The sequence below is a fragment of the Oncorhynchus mykiss genome, chromosome 13 (assembly GCF_013265735.2).
Source record: "Oncorhynchus mykiss isolate Arlee chromosome 13, USDA_OmykA_1.1, whole genome shotgun sequence".
NCBI lineage: Eukaryota > Metazoa > Chordata > Actinopteri > Salmoniformes > Salmonidae > Oncorhynchus > Oncorhynchus mykiss.
Window position 1 is genome coordinate 64222619 of NC_048577.1, and position 23893 is coordinate 64246511.

A 23893-nucleotide genomic window follows, 5' to 3' on the forward strand; every position below is an offset into this window, starting at 1 on the left:
GAGCCACATTTAAAATGATTATCTTCACTGTCATATATATGGTGTGGACTGTATACTTAATAGAATCTACATCTTATACGCCACTGTCTGTCTTGTGACTGATACTGTTTGGTAAACTGATATGGTCAGTCTAAGTGAAATATTTGTACTATACATGTTTGTCTCTAAAATAAAAATCTTCAATAATTTGTCATTTCTAGTAATGATACATCCATTCATGAATTTATATGGCGGTATTCAGGACACTGATGAATCTGAAAATGTTGAAGAAGTATACTGCCACTTCATTTTCAACACCAAAGAACAGCAGTGTGATTTTAAATGTATTTGACTCTTTGCAGGCTGTCAGGCTGTCTAGTCACAGAGGAAGGCTGTGCTTCTCTGGTCTCAGCTTTGAGGTCAAACCCCTCACACCTGAGAGAGCTGGACCTGAGCTACAATCACCCAGGAGACTCAGGAGTCAGACTGCTCTCTGCTGGACTGGAGGATCCACACTGCAGACTGGAGAAACTCAAGTATGTAGAGGGTTTATGTCAATGTTCATATCCGACATGTTTGATTTATCAGACTATTTAAGACAAACTGTGTGTGTGTGTGTGTGTGTGTGTGTGTGTGTGTGTGTGTGTGTGTGTGTGTGTGTGTGTGTGTGTGTGTGTGTGTGTGTGTGTGTGTGTGTGTGTGTGTGTGTGTGTGTGTGTATGTGTGTGTGTGAATTCACATGTATCACTCAATGACCGTCTGTTCTTCTGCTTACCGCTACAGTGTGGAACATTGTGGAGAGAAGACAATGAAACCTGGGCTTAGAAAATGTGAGTGTTGACTGCTGTGAAGAATATGACTAAGAATAAGTCTTAATTCAAGTTAAGTCAAAGTCAAAGACCACCATCATGACTTACTTTGTCATATTAAATATAAGCTTTACATCTACAGAAGCAGAAATCAGGGACAAAAATGTTGAGAAAGTGTTGCTTTGAGAATGTGTGTGTCTGTGTATGTGTGTGGCGTGTTCGTGTTACATTAGAAATGTGTGTGTGTGTGTGTGTGTCAAATCAAATTAAACTTTATTTGTCACATGGGCCGAATACAACAAGTGTAGAACTTACCGTGAAATGCTTACTGACAAGGCCCCAACAACAGTGTAGACCTTACCGTGAAATGCTTACTGACAAGGCCCCAACAACAGTGTAGACCTTACCGTGAAATGCTTACTGACAAGGCCCCAACAACAGTGTAGACCTTACCGTGAAATGCTTACTGACAAGGCCCCAACAACAGTGTAGAACTTACCGTGAAATGCTTACTGACAAGGCCCCAACAACAGTGTAGACCTTACCGTGAAATGCTTACTGACAAGGCCCCAACAACAGTGTAGACCTTACCGTGAAATGCTTACTGACAAGGCCCCAACAACAGTGTAGACCTTACCGTGAAATGCTTACTGACAAGGCCCCAACAACAGTGCAGTTCAAGAAGAGTTAAGAAAACATTTACCAAATAGATTAAAGCAAATAATAATAATAATAATAATAAGTAACACAATAAGAATAACAATAACGAGGCTATATACAGGGGGCACCGGTACCGAGTCAGTGTGCGGGGGTACAGGCTAGTTGAGGTAATCTGAACATGTAGGTAGGGGTGAAGTGACTATGCATAGATAATAAAAATAGAGTAGCAGCAGTGTACAAAAGGGGGGAAGGGGTCAGTGTAAATAGTCCGGTGGCAATTTTTATGAATTGTTCAGCAGTCTAATTGCTGGGGGGGTAGAAGCTGTAGAGGAGCCTTTTGGTCCTAGACTTCGTGCGTTAGCAGAGAAAACGTGCGATAGCTGCTGTGCGTTAGCAGAGAAAACAGTCTATAACTTGGGTGACTGGAGTCTCTGACAATTTTATGGGCTTTCCTCTGACACCGCCTATAATATAGGTCCTGGATGGCAGGAAGCTTGACCCCAGTGATGTACTGGGCGTACGCACTACCCTTACTGTCAGATGTCGAGCAGTTGCCATACCAGGCGGTGATGCAACCGGTCAGGACGCTCTCGATGGTGCATCTGTAGAACCTTTTGAGGATCTGGTGACCCATCTCCTCCCTATAGGCCGTCTCATCGTTGTCGGTGATCAGGCCTACCACTGTTGTGTCATCAACAAACTTAATGATGGCGTTGGAGTCATGTTTGGCCACACAGTCATGGGTGAACAGGAAATACAGGAGGGGAATAAGTACACACCCCTGAGGGACCCCAGTGTTAAGGATCAGCGTGGCAGACGTGTTGTTGCCTACTCTTACCACCTGGGGGGCGGCCCGTCAAGAAGTCAGTAATTACACGTGTTATAATGGCACAAGGCGAGACCCAAATGCAGAAACAGGAGGCAAATGGTTGAGCTCCGATATTTATCATAACAAAGGGAGTAGGCAAAGGCAGGTTGGGGACAGGCGAGAGTTCATTAACCAGGTCAGAGTCCAAACAGTACCAGGCAGTCTTGAGGTCAGGCCAGGCAGCGGTCAGAAACCAGATCCGAGTCCAAACTGTACAATGGGATAGGCAGGCTGGTTGTCAGAACATGCAGAGTGGTCAGGCAGGCGGGCTCGGAGTCAGGACAGGCAAGGGTTGAAACCAGGAGGACTAGAAACAAAACAGAGACTGGGAAAAATAGGAGCAAGGAAAAATGCTGGTTGACTTGGCAAACAAAACAAACTGGCACAGAGAGACAGGAAACACCGGGATATGTACAACAGGGATACAAAAGTGACACTTGGAGGGGATGGAGACAATTCAAAGGACAGGTGAAATAGACCAGGGTGTGAAACATGTGTGTGTAGTTAATGGGAATAAGTGTGTTTTATATTACCATATAGTATAAAATATGATCATTTAACATGTCTCAAGTTACCTTACGTTCTCCTTTTGATACCTAGAAACATCTACATTAAATTAAATAGTGAAAAGTGAGTTAACATTCTAATGTGACTGATGATGATTTCTAATATTGTGTCTGGTTTCATCCATCAGATGCCTGTGATCTCACTCTGGACCCAAACACAGTAAACAGATACCTCTCTCTGTCTGAGGGGAACAGAAAGGTGACATGGAGTACAAAGGACCAGCCGTATCCTGATCACCCAGAGAGGTTTGAGGTCTGGGAACAGGAGCTGTGTAGAGAGGGTCTGACTGGGCGCTGTTACTGGGAGGCAGAGTGGAGTGGGATAGGGGCTGATATGGGAGTGACATATAACGGAATCATCAGGAGAGGAAGGGGTAATGATAGTAGGCTTGGATGGAATGACAAGTCCTGGAGTCTGGACTGCTCTAACAACAGTTACAGAGCCTGGCACAATAATAATACCACTACCATAGACGTCCCATCCTCCAGCTCCCACAGAGTAGGAGTGTATCTGGACTGGCCAGCCGGCACTCTTTCCTTCTACAGAGTCTCCTCTGACACACTGACACACCTGTACACATTCCACACCACATTCACTGAGCCCCTCTATCCAGGTTTTTATGTTTGGTATGACTCCTCAGTGTCCCTGTGTCAGGTGGTCCCTGTGTCAAACACAACATGATGTTTCACTCTAATGGTCATGTTCAGTAAGACACACTGGAGCAACAATGTAGAATAGCTCTCTAGTGTGTAAACATATGATTGTAAACATTAATTAACACACACCATTGAAATTGACAGACATTGTCAACTAGAGTCATTCATTAATGTAATTAATCACCACATTGTGTTGTAACACTTGTTTTCATTTAGAAATCATTGATCTTCTTGATATTGGACTTCTTGGTGTTTGGAAATATTGTTGTCTGTGGACTGTTTATTTTTCAAATTCTTGACACAACAATCTTGTTTCTGAATAAACTACAGTGCCTTGCGAAAGTATTCGGCCCCCTTGAACTTTGCGACCTTTTGCCACATTTCAGGCTTCAAACGTAAAGATATAAAACTGTATTTTTTTGTGAAGAATCAACAACAAGTGGGACACAATCATGAAGTGGAACGACATTTATTGGATATTTCAAACTTTTTTAACAAATCAAAAACTGAAAAATTGGGCGTGCAAAATTATTCAGCCCCTTTACTTTCAGTGCAGCAAACTCTCTCCAGAAGTTCAGTGAGGATCTCTGAATGATCCAATGTTGACCTAAATGACTAATGATAATAAATACAATCCACCTGTGTGTAATCAAGTCTCCGTATAAATGCACCTGCACTGTGATAGTCTCAGAGGTCCGTTAAAAGCGCAGAGAGCATCATGAAGAACAAGGAACACACCAGGCAGGTCCGATATACTGTTGTGAAGAAGTTTAAAGCCGGATTTGGATACAAAAAGATTTCCCAAGCTTTAAACATCCCAAGGAGCACTGTGCAAGCGATAATATTGAAATGGAAGGAGTATCAGACCACTGCAAATCTACCAAGACCTGGCCATCCCTCTAAACTTTCAGCTCATACAAGGAGAAGACTGATCAGAGATGCAGCCAAGAGGCCCATGATCACTCTGGATGAACTGCAGAGATCTACAGCTGAGGTGGGAGACTCTGTCCATAGGACAACAATCAGTCGTATAGTGCACAAATCTGGCCTTTATGGAAGAGTGGCAAGAAGGAAGCCATTTCTTAAAGATATCCATAAAAAGTGTTGTTTAAAGTTTGCCACAAGCCACCTGGGAGACACACCAAACATGTGGAAGAAGGTGCTCTGGTCAGATGAAACCAAAATTGAACTTTTTGGCAACAATGCAAAACGTTATGTTTGGCGTAAAAGCAACACAGCTCATCACCCTGAACACACCATACCCACTGTCAAACATGGTGGTGGCAGCATCATGGTTTGGGCCTGCTTTTCTTCAGCAGGGACAGGGAAGATGGTTAAAATTGATGGGAAGATGGATAGAGCCAAATACAGGACCATTCTGGAAGAAAACCTGATGGAGTCTGCAAAAGACCTGAGACTGGGACGGAGATTTGTCTTCCAACAAGACAATGATCCAAAACATAAAGCAAAATCTAGAATGGAATGGTTCAAAAATAAACATATCCAGGTGTTAGAATGGCCAAGTCAAAGTCCAGACCTGAATCCAATCGAGAATCTGTGGAAAGAACTGAAAACTGCTATTCACAAATGCTATCCATCCAACCTCACTGAGCTCAAGCTGTTTTGCAAGGAGGAATGGGAAAAAATGTCAGTCTCTCGATGTGCAAAACTGATAGAGACATACCCCAAGCGACTTACAGCTGTAATCGCAGGAAAAGGTAGCGCTACAAAGTATTAACTTAAGGGGGCTGAATAATTTTGCACGCCCAATTTTTCAGTTTTTGATTTGTTAAAAAAGTTTGAAATATCCAATAAATGTCGTTCCACTTCATGATTGTGTCCCACTTGTTGTTGATTCTTCATAAAAAAATACAGTTTTATATCTTTATGTTTGAAGCCTGAAATGTGGCAAAAGGTCGCAAAGTTCAAGTGGGCCGAATACTTTCGCAAGGCACTGTAAATTCCACTGAATGAAATGTACATGTGACTAATAAAGTTATTCAACCAGATGAAAGAAGAGAGGTGTAAATGTTTTAATACTGATCAGAATATGACAGTACAGTAAATGGAGTACAGTAATAGATGGAAGAAGAGAGGTGTAAATGTTTTAATATTTATCAGAATATGACAGTACAGTAATAGATGAAAGAAGAGAGGTGTAAATGTTTTAATATTGATCACAATATGACAGTACAGTAACAGATGGAAGAAGAGAGGTGGAAATGTTTTAATATTGATCACAATATGACAGTACAGTAATAGATGGAAGAAGAGAGGTGTAAATGTTTTAATATTGATCACAATATGACAGTACAGTAATAGATGGAAGAAGAGAGGTGGAAATGTTTTAATATTTATCAGAATATGACAGTACAGTAATAGATGAAAGAAGAGAGGTGGAAATGTTTTAATACTGATCAGAATATGACAGTACAGTAATAGATGGAAGAAGAGAGGTGGAAATGTTTTAATATTGATCACAATATGACAGTACAGTAAATGGAGTACAGTAATAGGGGTTGTGTTCAGTACATAGAAATGGGTCTTATTCAGTTGAAAAATAAGCTTTTATGATCACACACACACACAGACCGTAACCATGTAAAATGTCAACTTCAATGGGGTCGTAGCTGTATCTTAGTAGTGTGTTTTCAGTGAATCTCCTTTCTCTATCATCTCTGGTACAACACCCTCTGTGGGGTCAGAAACATTCAGGGGAAATGGAAAGAGATCATGTGACGTGATTTTCATTTTTGGACATTAACAAAGCAACACTCCATCTTAACTACTCCACATTTACTGGATTGGTTCAACAGGACCGAAGAGAACCTCCCCACCAGTTCATCTTGTCACATAAAGACCAGCAAGACACAAACGCCGCTCTGGCAATTATTTTATGCCTGCTAGGTTACTAGTTGTCTACAATGACGACTCCTGCGTAAACTCACACCCTTGTGACGTTGCACGCAAGCAGCTTCAGGAAGTGATACTGTGCATTTAGTAATCACATTATAATATCCACTATTCTGTCATCATACACCGAGCAAACTATAAATGTATGTGTTGGTCCCATGTTTTATGAGCTGAAATAAAAGATCCCAGAAATTATCTATATGCACAAAAAGTTATTTCTCTCAAATGTTGTGCACAAATTTGTTTACATCCCTGTTAGTGAGAATTTCTCTTTTGCCAAGGACAGGTGTGGCATATCAATGTAGCTGATTAAACAACATAATTACATAGGTGCACCTTGTGCTGGGGACAATGGAAGGCCAATCTAAAATGTACAGCTTTGTCACTTGGCACAACGCGACAGATATCTCAAGTTTTGAGGGAGTGTGCAATTGGCATGCTGACTGCAGGAATGTCCACCAGAGCTGTTATGAGAGAATTTAATGTTAATTTCACATAAGCCGCCTCCAATATTGTTTTAGAGAATATAGCAGTACGTCCAGCTGGCCTCACAACCACAGACCAAGAGTAACCACGCCAACCAAGGACCTCTACATCCAGCTTCTTCACCTGCAGGATCAGCTGACACCATCCATCCGGACAACTGATGAAACAGTGGGTTTGCACAACCAAAGAATTTCTGCACAAACTGTCAGAGACCGTCTCAGGGAAGCTCATCTGCATGCCCATCGTCCTCACCAGGGTTTTGACCTGACTGCAGTTCGGCGTCGTAACCGACTTCAGCGGGCAAATGCTCACAGATGGCCACTGGCACGCTGGAGAAGTGTGCTCTTCAGGGATTAATCCCGGTTTCAACTGTACCGGGCAGATGACAGACATGGCATCGTGTGGACGAGTGGTTTTCTGATGTCAACGTTGTAAACAGAGTACCGCATGGTGGCGGTGGGGTTATGTTATGGGCATAAGCTATGAACAACAAACACATTTGCATTTTATTGATGGCAATTTGAATGCACAGAGATACCGTGGGAAGATCCTGAGACCTGACGTGCCATTCATCTGCCGCCATCACCTCATGTTTCAGCATGATGATGCACGGCCCCATGTCGCAAGGATCTGTACACAGGTCCTGGAAGATCAACATGTTCCAGTTCTTCCATGGCCTGCATCAGAGGTGCAACTTTGGTTTTAGAAGGGGGGAGGCACAAATATATATATTTTATATTTTTTCCCCTAACCCTCCCACCTCTCCCCTAATTGGAGTAAAATAATGGACAACAACACTTAGGCTTGTACTTCCAGCGTATACATACCAAATACATTTTATGGACACAGTGTATTTTACAATAGTTATCTTATTTGATAATTGGTCTCATCCTTCAGCTCCACTCAACCCCAATCTATCTCTGAACATCATCCAGTTTTGATTTTCAGCTGTAACGTGACGTTTCACAAAAGTTCTGAACCTTTCTATTCTCATAGATTTTACATATTGTACATTTTCTAAGAGTATTATGAGAAAATTGATCGATTGACTTTTAAATGATCCAGCAGTGCTATTTGCAGTGGGGAGCATAACTTGGCAGGGAGTCTGGGGGTCCTCCCATTATTTGGTGCATCTAAAGCACATTTCCTGCATTTCTACACAATCTAATATGGCCCATGGAACTTCTAGCCGTCTATTTAGAACAACAAAAAGAAAGCAAAAATGCCAGGTCAAAAAGCTAAGAGATGATTAAATATGTTTGTGATTAATGAGACAACTAGATCCATGATAACTCCATAATCAATATTGTGTTGCAACTTTAACCACTATTCTAACAAATGAACAACTCTTACAAATAAAGTACAAAGACAAAGATTGTCTTTCAGACATCCTCTATATCACATTTCAGCCAGACCGCCCAGCCAGACCGTCCAGCCAGACCGCTCAGCCAGACCGCCCAGCCAGACCGCCCAGCCAGACCTCCCAGCCAGACCGCTCAGCCAGACCGCCCAGCCAGACCGCCCAGCCAGACCTCCCAGCCAGACCGTCCAGCCAGACCGCCCAGCCAGACCGCCCAGCCAGCCCAAGCAGCCTACACGCCCAACCCCCACCAGTCTGATCAGTAACTCAACTCTTTCCCATCTTCTTTTTATGTCTCAAGGGAAAGGTTTGGAAAAGAAAAGTTGAATGAAAACACACAGAAACAGTACACCCTCTGTCATGGCAGTCTTCGGGGTGGAAATGACCGGACCAAAACGCAGTGTGATGAGCTTACATTTCTTTTATTTAGAATGTCGCCAACAAAACAAGAAAAACGACCGTGAAGCTCAACTTGGGCAATAATGCCATTAACAAAGTCAACTACCCACAATAACAAAAGAGAAAAAAGGCTACCTAAGTATGATTCCCAATCAGAGACAACAATAGACCGCTGTCCCCTGATTGAGAACCACACCCGGCCAAAACATAGAAATAGAAAAACATAGAAATAAAGAAACTAGAATGCCCAACCTAGTCACACCCTGGCCTAACCGAAATAGAGAATAAAATTCATATTGTAGGACTAATAGTACTGTAGAGTTATTTTTACTTGCACACAATATAGCTGAGTCACCCTGTCCTGCCCTTAGGGGTCCACAGCCCTGTAGCGCCCCAACCCAACACACCCCACTCAGCTTTAGGATCTTAGTGAAACATACAGTTGAAGTCAGAAGTTTACATACACCTTAGCCAACTACATTTCAAATCAGTTTTTCACAATTCCTGACATTTAATCCTAGTAAAAATTCCCTATCTTAGATCAGTTAGGATCACCACTTTATTTTAAGAATGTGAAATGTCAGAATAGTAGTAGAGAGAATTATTTATTTCAGCTTTTATTACTTTCATCACATTCCCAGTGGGTCAGAAGTTTACATACACTCAATTAGTATTTGGTAGCATTGCCTTTAAATTGTTTAACTTGGGTCAAACGTTTCTGGTAGCCTTCCACAAGTTTCTCACAATAAGTTGGGTGAATTTTGGCAGATTCCTCCTGACAGAGCTGGTGTAACTGAGTCAGGTTTGTAGGCCTTGCTCCCACACGCTTTTTCAGTTCTGCCCACAAATTTTCTATAGGACTGAGGTCAGGGCTTTGTGATGGCCACTCCAATACCTTGACTTTGTTGTCCTTAAGCCATTTTGCCACAACTTTGGAAGTATGCTTGGGGTCATTGTCCATTTGGAAGACCCATTTGCGACCAAGCTTTAACTTCCTGACTGATGTCTTGAGATGTTGCCTCAATATATCCACATGTTGTTCCGTCCTCATGAAGCCATCTATTTTGTGAAGTGGGATTGGTTTGCACTTTTCGCAACAAAGTACATTAATCTCTAGGAGACAGAATGCGTCTCCTTCCTGAGCGGTATGGCGGCTGTGTGGTCCCATGGTGTTTATACTTGCGAACTAATGTTTGTACGGATGAACGTGGTACCTTTAGGCGTTTGGAAATTGCTCCCAAGGATGAACCAGATTTTTATTTCTGAGGTCTTGGCTGATTTCTTTTGATTTTCCCATTATGTCAAGTAAAGATACACTGAGGCCTTGAAATACATCCACAGGTACACCTCCAATCGACTCAAATGATGTCAGAAGCTTCTAAAGTCATGACATAATTTCTGGAATTGTCCAAGCTGTTTAAAGGCACAGTCAACTTAGTGTATGTAAACTTCTGACCCACTGGAATTGTGATACAGTGAATTATAAGTGAAATAAATTGTCTGTAAACAATTGTTGGAAAAATGACTTGTGTCATGCACAAAGTAGATGTCCTAACCGATTTGCCTAAACTATAGTTTGTTAACAAGAAATTTGTGGTGGTTGGAAAAACAAGTTTTAATGAGTCCAACCTAAGTGTATGTAAACTTCCGACTTCAACTGTACATTTTTGGTTTCATGTGTATTTGGCCAAGGCCGACCCCCAGGGCCAGGACTGAGCAGCCCAGCAGCTAGGGATTGCCTAAATAGATTTCTCACCTGACTTGGGCATGTTTTCAATACAGACTCCTTTTGTCGTACAGTGTTCCAAATAAGGCATCCAGACAGAACTTATGAAAGTTGCATTGTATGCCCTTAATCTTAAATCAAATCCATTGATAATGTACATAACTGGACATCGTGGGAGGATAACCAACCTTCCAATTAATGGCATTGCATTTTTTTTGCCCCTATAAATTCTAGGTTACACAGTTTCTTATGATAACAGTCTCCAGTATCAACATTTCCAAGCAAACAAAAACAGTAAGAAGGGAGAATCTGTAGACATGTTGAGATAAAAGAACATGCGCTTTGCCAGAATTCAGCCAGCCTTCACAAGACCACAGCATATGCAAATTATGTCCCCTTTTGTGCTTTACACCTCAAACAGAGGAATGACATTACTGAGTGCATGGTATTCAGTTCCACTGGCATATAGTATGTTCTATTGAGGGTCTTAAACTGAAGAAATGTATGTCTGAGATGATATGAACCTGACGGGGCATTCACACATATCTGTATCCAGTCATCATCATCAATAGCATCTCCCAGGTCTTCCTCACATGTTTGTTTAACATGTTTTGTGTCATCTGGAAAAGCCTTTATCAACCCTTGATACAGTTTGGAAATCAACTTGGAGGTTTGTCAGAAGCATCTGGCTTGTCTAATTTTAGCTGGATAAAGAGAATAAAATTCACCTCACCTCCGCCACAGACTGGTCTTCCCTGGCTGCCTGACCCTGCTGAGACCACTATCTGATCCTCTAAAATGAGAATTACCTTGGTGTACATTTATACATTATATTATCCAAGAATAGAATCAATGGTTCAATAATTGAAATGACCATTATTCCCAGATTCCAGACTGTAGCTTTAAACTTAAGCTGTTGTCCCGTAGCTACTGTTGCTACTACCCATCAATTCAAGATGGAAGTTTTTATCATTCACTGAATATAATGCAAAATTCACCTGAGCTTTGTAGACTGGTCTTCCCTGACTGTTTGACCCTGCTGGGACCCCTGTCACCATCTGATCCTGCTAAGACATGATCAGCATAGTGTTGTGTACTGACTGTTTGACCCTGCTGGGACCCCTGTCACCTTCTGATCCTGCTAAGACATGATCAGCATAGTGTTGTGTACTGACTGCACTAGATGGCTGTGTTCCTGCGGGACGCCTGCAGGACCTGAGGTCCTGACAGAGATCATTGCTTCACGGTCTGCATTTTTCATGCTGCAGGCGGGAGCGGGCAGGAAGACAGACATCTTTGGGATGAAAATATTTTAGTTGTCCCACAGATTATTTGGAAACGGTCCTATTTCTGCTTTCAATGCATTAGCCAACCTATTGTATTAAAAGCACATACTTTTTTCACACACTCAGAATTCACTGCTTCAACTTCCGTAGCCTACTTCTCCTAGTTGGGTGTGAGAGTTCAAGTGCAGCTAGTATGTGTGGTCTCATTGAAATAGAGTAGGCTGCAGTGATGGAAACATTTTCTTCCGGAATATAGTGAAGTAAAAGTAAAAGTTGTCAAAAATATAAATAGTAAAGTACAGACACAAGTACCCCAAAAAACTGCTTAAGTAGTTATTTAATATATTTTTGCTTAAGAACAAATTCTTGTTTACAAGGATTTACGAGCCCCAAGTGATATATTCATTTGGGCCAGATAGTAATATATACATTTGATAGTAATATATACAGTGGGGCAAAAAAAGTATTTAGAGTACCTATGATGAAAATTACAGGCCTCTCTCATCTTTTTAAGTGGGAGAACTTGCACAATTGGTGGCTGACTAAATGCTTTTTTGCCCCACTGTACATTTGGGCCAGATAACTCTCACCGGAATTGGCCCGAGCCCAAGTAAAACATTTGGGCCAGATAACTCACACCCCAATCGGCACGAGCTCAATCGCCGCATCCTAGCCATAAGTAATACTGCCGAGTCTGACTCTCAGCCGAGTGCCTCGACTCTCAGCCGGAATCGGCCCAGATCCAATGTGCTAGCTGGGACATCACCTGGCGAAAGTTTGCTAACTTAATATACTTCTGAAACGATACAAAACAAAGGCTACAAAATATTTCCATATAAAACACAGCTGTTCGATTGTAATAATAGCTACCTTATATCGCCATCTGACAGATAACTAGAGGCTAGAACTGACCTGGCTGTGGTAGCTACTCGCTAGCTTAGCTTATTCATTCACCTCAGTCGAGAGGGGATAAAACATGTCGGTTACAATACTAGCTCAGCACTGCGAATAAACACGAGTTTACTTTTGTTCTGTTAAATTAATCAGTTGTTACCTTGCCAGCTACATCAGTCAACTAAATAGTAGCCAGTTTCTGCTCTGCTTGCTTTTACAACTCGGTGAAAGAGCTCAAAATATACACACTGAACTATGCTCAAATCTCCCATGCTGGTCGACGGCTTTTTGTATCACATTGCAATGATAAAACTAGTGGGGACAAAAATTAAATTTCTGAATGTGGGGGGGACGGGGGACGACGACAAGTTGCACCCCTGTCTGCCAATATTACATGGTTTAAACTGTCTAGTATTAACATTAGATGTTGGACTCAGTATCATTTTCAGCATGAATGAGAACTATGACCTTGTAAGATTCAACTCAATATCAGGTAGGTGTTCTTAATGTTTTCTACACTCAGTGCCACGTTATGTTTTACAATATGCATCAGTGATCAGAATAGAGAGTGTAGTTCTGTCAACGTCCACCAGAGGAGGATATAAGACCACCAATAATGACTAAGGATAGACCTACTCTACAGCAGGCCCAGTTTGTGCTAGTAACACCACTGGTTTCGGTCCCACCTAGTTTCACGGGGCCTTCCTTCCGTCCAATCCCCCCAAAAACTGATGGTTTCATGTCTACTATCTCTAGTTATCAGAGTCATTCACCAGGGACGTGTTCTAGATCTGACACTGAGTTACAGGCAGTGAGTGGTGTGTTGCTCCCTTTCCCCCCCAGAACACACCTGCTTCCCCTCCTCCTCCCCTCCTCCTCTCCTTATTTATATCTTCATGTAAATTAAGAGGTTATTTTTTATCTCCTCTCAGAACTGTATGTTGGGGGAGAAGGGAGATCTGCAGGTGCCCAGAGAAGTAAACTGAAACTGAGGTTGTGTCCCAAATGGCCCTGTATTCCCTTTATAGTGCACCACTTTTGACAAAGGACAAATGGGCTCCGGTCAAAAGGAGTGCACAATAAAGGCTTCCACAGCCGCTTCGTAGACCTGCTCTGAGCGGGGGACCTCTGTGGGGATTCATATTAACGTCATGGATTATATAATGGAGGAGGGTAGAGGATATGTAGTGATTAATATAAACATCATGGATTATATAATGGAGGAGGGTAGAGGATATGTGGTGATTAATATAAACATCATGGATTATATAATGGAGGAGGGTAGAGGATATGTGGTGATTAATATAAACATCATGGATTATATAATGGAGGAGGGTAGAGGATATGTGGTGATTAATATAAACATCATGGATTATATAATGGAGGATATAAACATCATGGATTATATAATGGAGGAGGGTAGAGGATATGTGGTGATTAATATAAACATCATGGATTATATAATGGAGGAGGGTAGAGGATATGTGGTGATTAATATAAACATCATGGACTATATAATGGAGGATATAAACATCATGGATTATATAATGGAGGAGGGTAGAGGATATGTAGTGATTAATATGAACATCATGGATTATATAATGGAGGATATAAACATCATGGATTATATAATGGAGGAGGGTAGAGGATATGTAGTGATTAATATGAACATCATGGATTATATAATGGAGGAGGGTAGAGGATATGTGGTGATTAATATAAACATCATGGATTATATAATGGAGGAGGGTAGAGGATATGTGGTGATTAATATAAACATCATGGATTATATAATGGAGGAGGGTAGAGGATATGTGGTGATTAATATAAACATCATGGATTATATAATGGAGGAGGGTAGAGGATATGTGGTGATTAATATAAACATCATGGATTATATAATGGAGGAGGGTAGAGGATATGTGGTGATTAATATAAACATCATGGATTATATAATGGAGGAGGGTAGAGGATATGTGGTGATTAATATAAACATCATGGATTATATAATGGAGGATATAAACATCATGGATTATATAATGGAGGAGGGTAGAGGATATCTGGTGATTAATATAAACATCATGGATTATATAATGGAGGAGGGTAGAGGATATGTAGTGATTAATATAAACATCATGGATTATATAATGGAGGATATAAACGTCATGGATTATATAATGGAGGATATAAACATCATGGATTATATAATGGAGGAGGGTAGAGGATATGTAGTGATTAATATCAACATCATGGATTATATAATAGAGGGTAGAGGATATGTAGTGATTAATATAAACATCATGGATTATATAATGGAGGATATAAACATCATGGATTATATAATGGAGGAGGGTAGAGGATATGTGGTGATTAATATAAACATCATGGATTATATAATGGAGCTGTGATGAGGGTAGAGGATGGTGCAGAGTCAAAAGCAGAACAAATAGATTTGAATTAGTTTATCATACAGGCCCTTTAGTTAAATAGATGGGACACATTTACAGTGACTTGTAGGTCAGTGTGTTTACAGTAAATATCAATTATTATAATAGTATGATTAGATTTGTGGAAGTCTGTTAACCCCCAGACATGTCAATCAACTATGAGAGTAGCTAGTGATTGTAGAGGCCCCTGCCTCTGGTCCCTTATAGGTGGGTCCTGCAGCTTCTTCTCTCCTCACACTCCAACCCTGCTCCTCTCTCAGCTGGACAGTAAGGGCTGTTCACACCACACACTGACAACATGCTGGGGACACTCTGCACTCTCATCACTGCTCTAACATGTAAGGATTTACTGTTCGTTCATTCTGATTTTAAAGAATTCAATAGAAGTTGTACATTCATGTATGATAACATGTCGTAAATTCTGTATTTCATTCCCACAGATGTCAGTTGCCAGAAAGCAGTGACACAGACACCTTCAGTACTGACTGTCAGTACAAAGGGGACTGCCACTTTTCACTGTGACATCACCAAAGATGAAGGTTATTATGTAATCTGGTATAAACAGGTTCCAGGAGGAGCTCCTCAGTTTGTAAGTTATTGCTATGCCAACGACTCTCCAGATGAATATGGATCTGGTTTCTCTTCTGATCGTTTCACATCTAAAGCCACGTCTGATAAAGATTATCAGTTTATAATCAGTAATGTGGAAGAGACAGACTCAGCAGTGTATTACTGTCAGACATGGGACAACTCTGATAAAGTGCACATGTCACAGTGATATACACCATGACAAAAACCTCCTCACCAAACACACTCACTTCTGCTTTCAGATGTTCTGAATATAGACACTAACTGAATGTCAAGTCATCCTGAACCAGTGTGTCTGCAGTAGGAGAACATCCCATGCTTGTGTTTAACACAAAACCCTTCACACATTTAGTAGAATTAACAATTACACCTAGTTGTCACAAAGCATGAATGATAAAGTGATATTCCAGAAGGTTCAGTCCTAACAGAAGACATCAGATAACCTCCATGATAGTCAGTCCCCTGGTTTACAGTAGAGACACATTACATCAACAGTCATTTAGTGATGTACTGTTAGTTCAGAACCCCACCATCAGGTCCAGATTATATTATTATAATGTTAAAATCTATATTATGACATGCTGATTCTAATACAACTCACATGAAACTAAAACTGATATTTCAGTGTAACCAAAATGATCCCATATGGTTTTTGTTAGTCCAATCTAATATATTTATTTGCAAGTTTAATAGTTACAGTCATTTACATTAATCAGGAGTCCATCTTCTCAGAACCTGATAGGCTGAGATGTAGAGGCCCCTCCCTCTGGTCCTCCCTGTCTGTCTCCTTATAGGTGGGTCCTGCAGCCTCTCCTCTCCTCACACTCCAACCCTGCTCCTCTCTCAGCTGGACAGTAAGGGCTGTTCACACCACACACTGACAACATGCTGGGGACACTCTGCACTCTCATCACTGCTCTAACATGTAAGGAGTCTGACTTCCTGGAGGTTTTACTTCCTGGTTTATTAATAATGAGTCTGTATGTTTATCTTTACTACATGCCATCTTCTTATTTCCCAGGTGTCAGTGGTGTGACTGTGGTGACACAGAAGCCTCCTGTTGTGACAGTGAGAAAAGGAGAGACAGCGACTGTGGGCTGTAACCTGGGGACTGTTACTACTAATGGTGCTAATTGGTATAAACAGGTTCCAGGAGGAGTTCCTCAGTATGTGATAAGGTTCTACCACGGTAATAGTGCTCCTACCTATGGCTCTGGTTTCTCCTCTCCTAAATTCACATCTAATCATCAGTCTAAATCAGATTATCGTTTGATTATTAACACTGTGGAGGAGACAGACTCAGCAGTGTATTACTGTAATACATTTGACGACTCTGTTAAAGAGTACGTATCACAGTGATATACACCATGACAAAAACCTCCTCACCAAATACACTCACTTCTGCTTTCAGATGTTCTGAATATAGACACTAACTGAATGTCAAGTCATCCTGAACCAGTGTGTCTGCAGGAGGAGAACATTCCATGCTTGTGTTTTACACAAAACCCTTCACACATTTAGTAGAATGTTGTCATTAACAATTACACCTAGTTGTCACAAAGCATGAATGATAAAGTGATATTCCAGAAGGTTCAGTCCTAACAGAAGACTCAATGTATCAGATAACCTCCATGATAGTCAGTCCCCTGGTTTACAGTAGAGACATATTACATCAACAGGCATTTAGTGATGTACTGTTAGTTCAGAACCCCACCATCAGGTCCAGATATTATTATCATTAAGTCATTATCTATCTTATGACATGCTGATTTTAAGGAAACTTACCAACATAACTTACCAACATAACTTACCAACATAACTTACCAACAAACTTACCAACATAACTTACCAACATAACTTACCAACATAACTTACCAACAAACTTACCAACATAACTTACCAACATAACTTACCAACATAACTCACCAACATAACTTACCAACATAACTTACCAACATAACTCACCAACATAACTTACCAACAAACTTACCAACATAACTTACCAACAACAAACTTATCAACATAACTTACCAACAACAAACTTACCAATATAACTTACCAACAACAAACTTACCAACATAACTTACCAACAACAAACTTACCAACATAACTTACCAACATAACTTACCAACATAACTTACCAACATAACTTACCAAAAAACTTACCAACATAACTTACCAACATAACTTACCAACATAACTTACCAACAAACTTACCAACATAACTTACCAACATAACTTACCAACATAACTTACCAACATAACTTACCAACAACAAACTTACCAACATAACTTACCAACAACAAACTTACCAACATAACTTACCAACATAACTTTCCAACATAACTTACCAACAAACTTACCAACATAACTCACCAACATAACTTACCAACATAACTTACCAACAAACTTACCAACATAACTCACCAACATAACTTACCAACATAACTCACCAACATAACTTACCAACATAACTGACATGAAACTAATTACTGATCTTTTCAGTGTAACCAAAATTATTCCATATGGTTTTTGTTAGTCCAAATATAAACATTGATATTTTTGATAGTTTAATAGTTAAAGTAATTTAAATTATTCAGAAAAGTGTGTTCTCGGAAGCTGATAGGCTGAGATATAGAGGCACCTCCCTCTGGTCCTCCCTGTCTGTCTCCTTATAGGTGGGTCCTGCAGCCTCTCCTCTCCTCACACTCCAACCCTGCTCCTCTCTCAGCTGGACAGTAAGGGCCGTTCACACCACACACTGACAACATGCTGGGGACACTCTGCACTCTCATCACTGCTCTAGCATGTAAGGAGTCTGACTTCCTGGAGGTTTTACTTCCTGGTTTATTAATAATGAGTCTGTATGTTTCTCTTTACTACATGTCATCTTCTTATTTCCCAGGTGTCAGTGGTGTGACTGTGGTGACACAGAAGCCTCCTGTTGTGACGGTGAGGAAAGGAGACACGGCAACTATGGACTGTAACCTGGGGACTGTTCAGAATAGTGCTGCTCGTTGGTATAAACAGGTTCCAGGAGGAGTTACTCAGTTTGTTTTATTTTTCTACCACCCTAATAGTGCTCCTACCTATGGCTCTGGTTTCTCCTCTCCTAAATTCACATCTAATCATCAGTCTAAATCAGATTATCGTTTGATTATTAACACTGTGGAGGAGACAGACTCAGCAGTGTATTACTGTCATACATATGATGACTCTGTTAAAGAGAACGTATCACAGTGATATACACCATAACAAAAACCTCCTCACCAAACACACTCACTTCTGCTTTCAGATGTTCTGAATATAGACACTAACTGAATGTCAAGTCATCCTGAACCAGTGTGTCTGCAGGAGGAGAACATTCCATGCTTGTGTTTAACACAAAACCCTTCACACATTTAGTAGAATGTTGTCATTAACAATTACACCTAGTTGTCACAAAGCATGAATGATAAAGTGATATTCCAGAAGGTTCAGTCCTAACAGAAGACTCCATGTATCAGATAACCTCCATGATAGTCAGTCTGTAATCACAGTGAGGAAAGGAGAGATGGCCACTATGGACTGTAACCTGGGAACTGTTGATAATAGAGATGGCCACTAAGGACTGTAACATGGGGACTGTTGATAATAGACACGGCCACTATGGACTGTAACCTGGGAACTGTTGATAATAGTGTTCGTTGGTATAAACAGGTTCAAGGAGGAGTTCCTCAGTATGTTTTACAGTGGTACTACTATAAATGGACCTCTGTAAAATATGGTTCTGGTTTCTCCTCTCCCTAAATTCACATCTAATCATTAGTCTATATCTGATTATATTTTGATTATTAATCATGTGGAGGAGGAAGACCCAGCAGTGTATTACTGTAAAACAAAAGACTACTCTGTTGGCGAGTGGGCATCACAGTGACATACACTATGACAAAAACCTCCTCCCCAAATACACTCACTTCTGCTTCGTGGTAGAGGGGTGAACTCTAAGAAACAGCAGTTGGTCAGTGATTATTATAACAATAAATACATGACACAATGGGAGATCTGGAAATGGAGGAACCATGTCAACAAGATTATAAAACGATTGTGAAAAGAGATTTAGCCATTCTTGACGTAATCATCATCATCATCATATCATCATCATCATCATCATCAACATCATCACCACCATCAGGTCAATACTGCATCATATTGATAGAGCTTTAACTGATGGATTCAAAAGGACCAGACACCAACAGCAGAATATGATGCTACACTCTATACTGTTACTTCATAGAGAGGAACTCTAGAAAAGCCTGAGATGTTAGTAGTGAGAGTGAAGCTCTGTCTGAATGGGATGTTTCAGTTCCTGTCCTCTCAGTAGAGAGAGTGAAGCTCTGTCTGAATGGGATGTTTCAGTTCCTGTCCTCTCAGTAGTGAGAGTGAAGCTCTGTCTGAATGGGATGTTTCAGTTCCTGTCCTCTCAGTAGTGAGAGTGAAGCTCTGTCTGAATGGGATGTTTCAGTTCCTGTCCTCTCAGTAGAGAGTGAAGCTCTGTCTGAATGGGATGTTTCAGTTCCTGTCCTCTCAGTAGTGAGAGTGAAGCTCTATCTTAATGGGATGTTTCAGTTCCTGTCCTCTCAGTAGTGAGAGTGAAGTTCTGTCTGAATGGGATGTTTCAGTTCCTGTCCTCTCAGTAGAGAGAGTGAAGCTCTGTCTGAATGGGATGTTTCAGTTCCTGTCCTCTCAGTAGTGAGAGTGAAGTTCTGTCTGAATGGGATGTTTCAGTTCATGTCCTCTCAGTAGAGAGAGTGAAGCTCTGTCTTAATGGGATGGTTCAGTTCCTGTCCTCTCAGTAGTGAGAGTGAAGCTCTGTCTGAATGGGATGTTTCAGTTCCTGTCCTCTCAGTAGAGAGAGTGAAGCTCTGTCTTAATGGGATGTTTCAGGTCCTGTCCTCTCAGTAGAGAGAGTGAAGCTCTGTCTGGGTGGGATGTTTCAGTTCCTGTCCTCTCAGTAGAGAGAGTGAAGCTCTGTCTTAATGGGATGTTTCAGGTCCTGTCCTCTCAGTAGAGAGAGTGAAGCTCTGTCTGAATAGGATGTTTCAGTTCCTGTCCTCTCAGTAGAGAGAGTGAAGCTCTGTCTGAATGGGATGTTTCAGTTCCTGTCCTCTCAGTAGAGAGAGTGAAGCTCTGTCTGAATGGGATGTTTCAGATCCTGTCCTCTCAGTAGAGAGAGTGAAGCTCTGTCTGAATGGGATGTTTCAGTTCCTGTCCTCTCAGTAGAGAGAGTGAAGCTCTGTCTGAATGGGATGGTTCAGTTCCTGTCCTCTCAGTAGTGAGAGTGAAGCTCTGTCTGAATGGGATGTTTCAGTTCCTGTCCTCTCAGTAGTGAGAGTGAAGCTCTGTCTGAATGGGATGTTTCAGTTCCTGTCCTCTCAGTAGAGAGAGTGAAGCTCTGTCTGAATGGGATGGTTCAGTTCCTGTCCTCTCAGTAGAGAGTGAGGAGGTTATTGTACGGCTGTGTAAACAAACTGAATCACTGTGGTATTCGGACAAGGAACCAAGCTCATTGTTACTGGTAAGTACCCTTCTAATGTTTTAATCTACAGAATAGGTTTTGTTTCTAATATACTGCTGGTCAGATATATATATATTTTTTTTTTTAAATATTTATTTAATAAAATGTCATTTATATTCACTGATTTAATATTTTGCACCTGCTTTAATCCTGTCTCGTATGTTGTTTGTAAATGACTTATGAAACAGTTTGATGACAGTGTTAATGTCTCTGGCTGGTCTGCTCTGTTCATGTTTTATCATTCTCATCTTGTGTTTCTGTTGTCTGTATAACTCAATGTACAGGAGATCTTTCATCTCAGTGTTCAATCATTCTCCTCTTGTGTTTCTGTTGTCTATATAACTCAATGTAAAGGAGATCTTTCATCTCAGTGTTTAATCATTCTCATCTTGTGTTTCTGTTGTCTGTATAACTCAATGTACAGGAGATCTTTCATCTTCAGAAATGTTATCCAGCTCAATATCTGAGACAAATATTTATATATTTTTTTTAAATCCCATTTGCTTGTGAATTATTTGTAATTTACATTTAAAATGTCCACATTTCGTTCATCTTTTATCCTTTTAGTCTTCCAGAGCTGTGATGTAATGTATTAATAAATTGCTCTGTCTCTCATTTTAAAACCTTAACACCGTATGATTCCTTCTATCAGTATCATTGTAAATATCATGATGAGCAGTTCTCTATTTAATTGCTGCATCAGTTTCCTCTTAACGCAGGGTGTTTTGGTAATGATACCAACATGTACTGAAATATAAACTTATCCATTGTGTTTTGGTAATGACACCAACATTTACTGAAATATAAACTTCTCAATTGTGTTTTGGTAATGATACCAACATGTACTGAAATATAAACTGGTATCCATTGTGTTTTGGTAATGATACCCACATGTACTGAAATATAAACTGGTATCCATTGTGTTTTGGTAATGATACCCACATGTACTGAAATATAAACTGGTATCCATTGTGTTTTGGTAATGATACCCACATGTACTGAAATATAAACTGGTATCCATTGTGTTTTGGTAATGATACCAACATGTACTGAAATATAAACTGGTATCCATTGTGTTTTGGTAATGATACCAACATGTACTGAAATATAAACTGGTATCCATTGTGTTTTGTTCTCATCCCATCCGTTGACTACTTTCTACAGATGGAGATCTGGCTACACCTGCTGTGACTCTGTTCCCTCCATCCACTGAAGACCTCAAGTCCAGCAGAGCAACACTGGTGTGTCTGACTAGTAACCTGTCTCAGAGATCCAAGGGGTTGGCAGATGTCAGCTGGATGTCTAGCGGTGAATCAGTGACAGAAGATGTTTCTACCAGCCCTGCTGAGCAGCAACCAGACAACACCTTCAGGATCAGCAGCTATCTGACCATTCAGACTGCAGACTGGGACAAGGACGTGGTGTTCACATGTAAAGTGTCGTTGGGGTCAACATTCTCTGAGAAAGAGATCAGAAAGACTAGTTGCAGTCTGTAAATCAATAGTTTCAGACAATCAATACAACTGGTAGTTTGTTAATGCTTCAGAATGAGTGCAGCTGTTATTTCATTAGAACTGTTAAGTGATGTGTTGATCTTTGCTGTTAAATATAGAAGTTAAAATCCTAACAACATGGATGGTATTGGGCTGAAGTCTGAATGCAGCAGTGAATAGTATGACAATAACCAATGTAATGTCAAATAGTTGTTGAGGGTTGTTTCTCATCACAAGTTACTATTGATGCATTCACTGTACCAGCATCATGTTCTCTAGAACATAACATCTGAAACACTGTCATGATGACTAGATCTCTCTACTATTGTGAAATGAGTTGAATTACTAATGATTAATAGAGGAATAGTTAAAGCTTTGCTGTATTGTGGATATTCAATAAAGAACATTCTAAAGAACAAGTGTTTGTATTAGAGCATGTTGATGAACATCAGTGTTAGCAGCTCTACATGATTGAATCTGGATAATGACTGTTTAAATTGAACCAAGACAGAGGAGCCCAGAATCCTTACCAGGTTTATTATCATAACAAGGATTCTGACCAACCAGAGATGACCTAACAGTTGACTGTAGCCTTACATTGAAGAGCCTGTTGTTATTATGATGGAAATGTAGGCAGAACTGTTCACAGCACTGAATGAGGTGGAATCTGGAAACTATTGAACCAAGATGGAGGAGGATGGAGGGATGTGGAACCAGGGACCCTTGGAGACACTGAGGAGGGAGAGAAAGTTACAGAATTTAGGCTGAGAGAAAGAGAAGCATCCAGGTATTGTCACGGTTCCCTCCAGAACTGTTGATTAACCACACCTGGTGCCCATTTCCCAATGATTAGTAATTCTATGTTTGCCCTTTGGTTCACCATTGGCTGTCAATTATTGTTACAATGTATGTTGGTTCGTGTGAGGAGCTGTGCTGTGTAGTTTTGGCTTCTGTGCGTGTATTGTGCAGATTACGGGTGTCATCCCGTGTGGTATCATTGTGCGCCTGTGTATTTATTCGAAGTGCTCCTCGCTCTTTTGTTAGGGTTTCAACCCTGGGTTTTGTATAGGTGTTTGTTAGGGTTTCTACCCTGGGTTTTGTATAGGTGTTTGTTAGGGTTTCAACCCTGGGTTTTGTATAGGTTTTTGTTAGGGTTTCAACCCTGGGTTTTGTATAGGTGTTTGTTAGGGTTTCAACCCTGGGTT

At 40.7% G+C, this 23893-nt stretch overlaps 2 protein-coding genes across 5 annotated transcripts in view; both read left to right on the forward strand.

Annotated features, from left to right (window-relative positions):
- LOC110487471 (NACHT, LRR and PYD domains-containing protein 12-like) overlaps positions 1-3806 on the forward strand; it is a 40192-nt gene extending 36386 nt beyond the window's left edge. Inside the window, exons 11-13 of the mRNA XM_036941893.1 lie at positions 342-515; positions 763-809; positions 3011-3806. Coding sequence (XP_036797788.1) covers positions 342-515; positions 763-809; positions 3011-3564 — 775 coding nt within the window. The 3' untranslated portion in view covers positions 3565-3806. The remainder of the gene's footprint in view (positions 1-341; positions 516-762; positions 810-3010) is intronic.
- Positions 3807-16419: 12613 nt separating this feature from the next.
- LOC110487484 (immunoglobulin lambda-1 light chain) lies at positions 16420-23198 on the forward strand. Of its 4 annotated transcripts, XR_005035644.1 has the most exons (5): positions 18206-18447; positions 18544-20564; positions 20618-20670; positions 21095-21195; positions 22360-23198. XR_005035644.1 is itself a non-coding variant. In XM_036941907.1 (4 exons), the coding sequence occupies exons 1-4, from the start codon at positions 16524-16526 to the stop codon at positions 22689-22691; spliced, it is 732 nt and encodes a 243-aa protein (XP_036797802.1). In that variant the 5' UTR covers positions 16420-16523; the 3' UTR covers positions 22692-23107. The 4 variants fall into 4 exon arrangements, 1 of the variants encoding a protein (XP_036797802.1); XM_036941907.1 differs by lacking the exons at positions 18206-18447; positions 18544-20564; positions 20618-20670 and adding exons at positions 16420-16563; positions 16660-16985 and having other exon boundaries at positions 21162-21195; positions 22360-23107; XR_005035645.1 differs by lacking the exon at positions 18206-18447 and adding an exon at positions 16502-16563 and having other exon boundaries at positions 18544-20670.
- The last annotated feature ends 695 nt before the right edge of the window (positions 23199-23893 follow it).